Raw genomic sequence first — 2,980 nt, 5'->3', positions numbered from 1 at the left:
GCTGTGCTTGTCCAGCCGCTGAAAGCGTGACAAGAAGGTGAAGGCACTTGTCCGGGGTCTGAAGGCCAGCATCCAATAGAGTGGTATTTTGGCATGGCCAACCATTCTCTCTCAGTCCAGTCGGCGATTGGATGTCATTCAGAACTCGGCGAGAAGCTTTATCAATTGCAACAACTGGGCAGGCAGCATTGACGTTAGCTCTGAAGTTGGCAGTTGGCAGTAGACCAGCAGCGCAGGCAACCGTGTGGACAACTGAGGACAACATGTCCCCATACTGATGGCGTGGTTGTGTGACAGTGATTGTCCTGCAGGGGGAGTACCATGCCAGATCAGCCACAATTGTGACATATGTGGCTGGCGTGATTGCCTGCTGCTGCTGCTGCTGCTGCTGCTGCTGCTGCTGCTGCTGCTGCTGCTGCTGCTGCTGCTGCTGCTGCAGCTGCTGCAGCTGCTGCCCCCGCTGCTGCCCCCGCTGCTGTCTGCCCCTACAGATGTTGCGGCTGTAGCCAAAGGTCCCGCCTCCTCTCGAGCTCCTTCGGATCCTCCCCCGGCTTCATTGCCATCATAGCAATCCAGTCGTTCCACACTTTGGGATACTGCTCCTCCCGCACAATCTCCTGCAGCAGCCTCCAGTACTCCCTCTGCACTCCCCTCGGCGAAAGTCGGATCAGGTACCCGTCTAGTTTGTCGCTGCCTATGGCCTTTCCTTTCTTGAATTTCCTGATCGCCGCCTCGCACGCCGACCACGTCAACGCGTTAGCCACGAGCCGTCCTGTCCCCTCCACCCCCGGGGGCTGGGCCTCCGCCCTGGCTGGTTTTGTCATTGCTAGGAGCGCCTCGACCGCCGCCATGTCCGCCTCCCTCCGCGCGTTGATCTCCTTCCCCCTCCTCGCCGCGGCGTCGCGGACTTCGTCCCCTCGCACCACGTGTCTTTGCCAGACCTGCTCTCCCGTCGTCTGGCAGGTTACCCACTCACCTCCCTCATACATCGCAACCAGCTCCCCCCCGCCCGCTCTTCTGCCCATCTCCTTGTTCAGAATCTCGAAGACTCTCCTGGCATTGTTGCCGCTATTCTCTGTCGCAACCTCCTGCATCACCTCTGTGAGTTTCTCCCCCCCCGTCCGCGGGCACAGGAGGAACTCCTGTTCAGCGTCGCGTCGTTCGCGCTCACAGACCGCCAATGCCCTCGCGCGCCTTTCTCTATTCGCCAGCTGCGGCTGAGCCTCGAGGGCCTTCCAGAGCTGCGCCAGGTTTGGCTCCCTCCAAAAGCCCTCTCCCTCCCATTCCCTCCTATATCCGTCGCTCATTGTGCCGCTCCATTTCTTGACCTCGTGCCGTATCCTGAACCACTTCGCCACTTTCCATCGCAGCCTCTCTCTCTTGGACTTAGGTGGCGGCCCTCGGCCACCCGCCCCCTCGCTTGCCTCCCCGCCTCCCGCGGGCCGCTCCTCTCCGCCCGCTTCGTCATCGCCCTTTGCCCTCCTGGTCGCGACCGCCGCCCTAGCGTGTCGCGTGAGCACCCTCGTCAGCCTCTCGAGCCGTTCTGAGGCGCTCAGCTCCTTCTCCGCATCGGCCTCCACCTCGTCATCGAACACCTCCTGTACCGTCTTTGTGAATTTCTCCTCCACCTCCCGATCCATGAATGTGCTCACCCCCCGCTCCCGAAACTCGCGAGGCCCTGGTGCCTGGTGGTGCGCATTCACCGATATGATATACATGCGAAGATCTACGATTGTACTTTATTGACCGCACAAATCACACACACAATCACAGACCGACGGAGAGGTCATAGAGCTCCTCACGAGCTATACGAGTGTTATATAAAAGCCGTTCACTGCCGTTCCGTACGCCTGTTAAGAGGGACCCCCGGAGCCGTAGTAATACTAACGCGCGGGAGGTACTAGTACACACTATACACTATAGTACTGTACTAGTAGTGCACAGTACACAGTCAACGTACAACGTACGCACCGTCGCCAACGCGGCGCTGGCAATGGCTCAGGTCACCACCCCATCACCCATGCCGTCGGTCGCCGCCAGCCAGAAGCTCCTTCGTCTTGCGCGCCGACTTCTTGGGGCCGCCGACGTTGGGCGTGTGAGCCCTGACGCGCTTCGTGCTCGGAAGGCCCGGCTCTCGCTCGGCGGTGACGTCCGGCGGCGAGTATTTGTAGACAGGCGCTCGCACTCGTCTCCAATCTCGAGCACGCTCATCTGCGCGTCCACGGCCTCTGTCTGTCTGCACGTCCGACAGGCGCTTCTCCCCGGTGGCGGAGAACTGAGGGAAGTGTCTTCGATCGGTGAGAAGCTTCGAAACGCTGGCCTCTGCGCGCGACACCCCCCGGCAGCGTTTTCGATTGGTGAGAAGCGCTCCCATACTAGCCTCCGCACGCGACTTCGCACGCTCACCAGGCGCAGTCTCGAGGTTCAGCGCGACACCCCCCGTCGCCGCCTGCCGCTTGACCGCCTCAAATATCTCAAGCGCCGTGCCTTCGTACTCGGGCAGCGTGAGCATCGCGCTCTCGACCAGCTCGATAGTGACACCGCTCTTCACCCGCGGCCCGTCTCCAGTCGACAGCGGCGCATAGCCTGGCACGAAACGCTTCGCTAGCCCGTTGATTGCATTTTTCGTGCGCCCAATGCCCAGCCCGATGCTCGCCTGCATCTCTCCCGCCTCGAGTCTCACTCGCACAGCCTCGATCTCCTCAGGCGAATACCGCGTGCGAGCAGGCTTCGGGAGCACGGCTGAGCGCAGCACGACATACGTGCGCCCGCGAAGCTTCTCCCATCTCGTCTTTCGGAGCCGCGGCCCTTTGGCCGTGCGGGGCGTGCCGGGCCGCCTCTCAAACTCGATCAGATAGACATTCTCGAACCGATTTCGCTGCTGCTTTGGCCGATAGCGCACCGTGCCCACACGCTTGCGCATCTTGATGACGCCGTCGCGCGTCTGCGGCCACGCAACCTCGATCGTGTGCCGTCGAGC

General features: G+C 61.5%; 1 protein-coding gene across 1 annotated transcript; it reads right to left on the bottom strand.

The window, feature by feature from the left end:
- Positions 1-485: 485 nt before the first annotated feature.
- On the bottom strand, positions 486-1,718 carry EMIHUDRAFT_254230 (hypothetical protein; the record flags this gene model as incomplete). Its single annotated transcript, XM_005780275.1, has 1 exon — positions 486-1,718. The coding sequence occupies one exon, from the start codon at positions 1,716-1,718 to the stop codon at positions 486-488; it is 1,233 nt and encodes a 410-aa protein (XP_005780332.1).
- Between the last annotated feature and the right edge of the window lie 1,262 nt (positions 1,719-2,980).

The sequence above is a fragment of the Emiliania huxleyi genome, assembly GCF_000372725.1.
Source record: "Emiliania huxleyi CCMP1516 unplaced genomic scaffold EMIHUscaffold_2194, whole genome shotgun sequence".
NCBI lineage: Eukaryota > Haptophyta > Isochrysidales > Noelaerhabdaceae > Emiliania > Emiliania huxleyi.
This window is presented reverse-complemented; position numbering and strand designations above follow the sequence as displayed.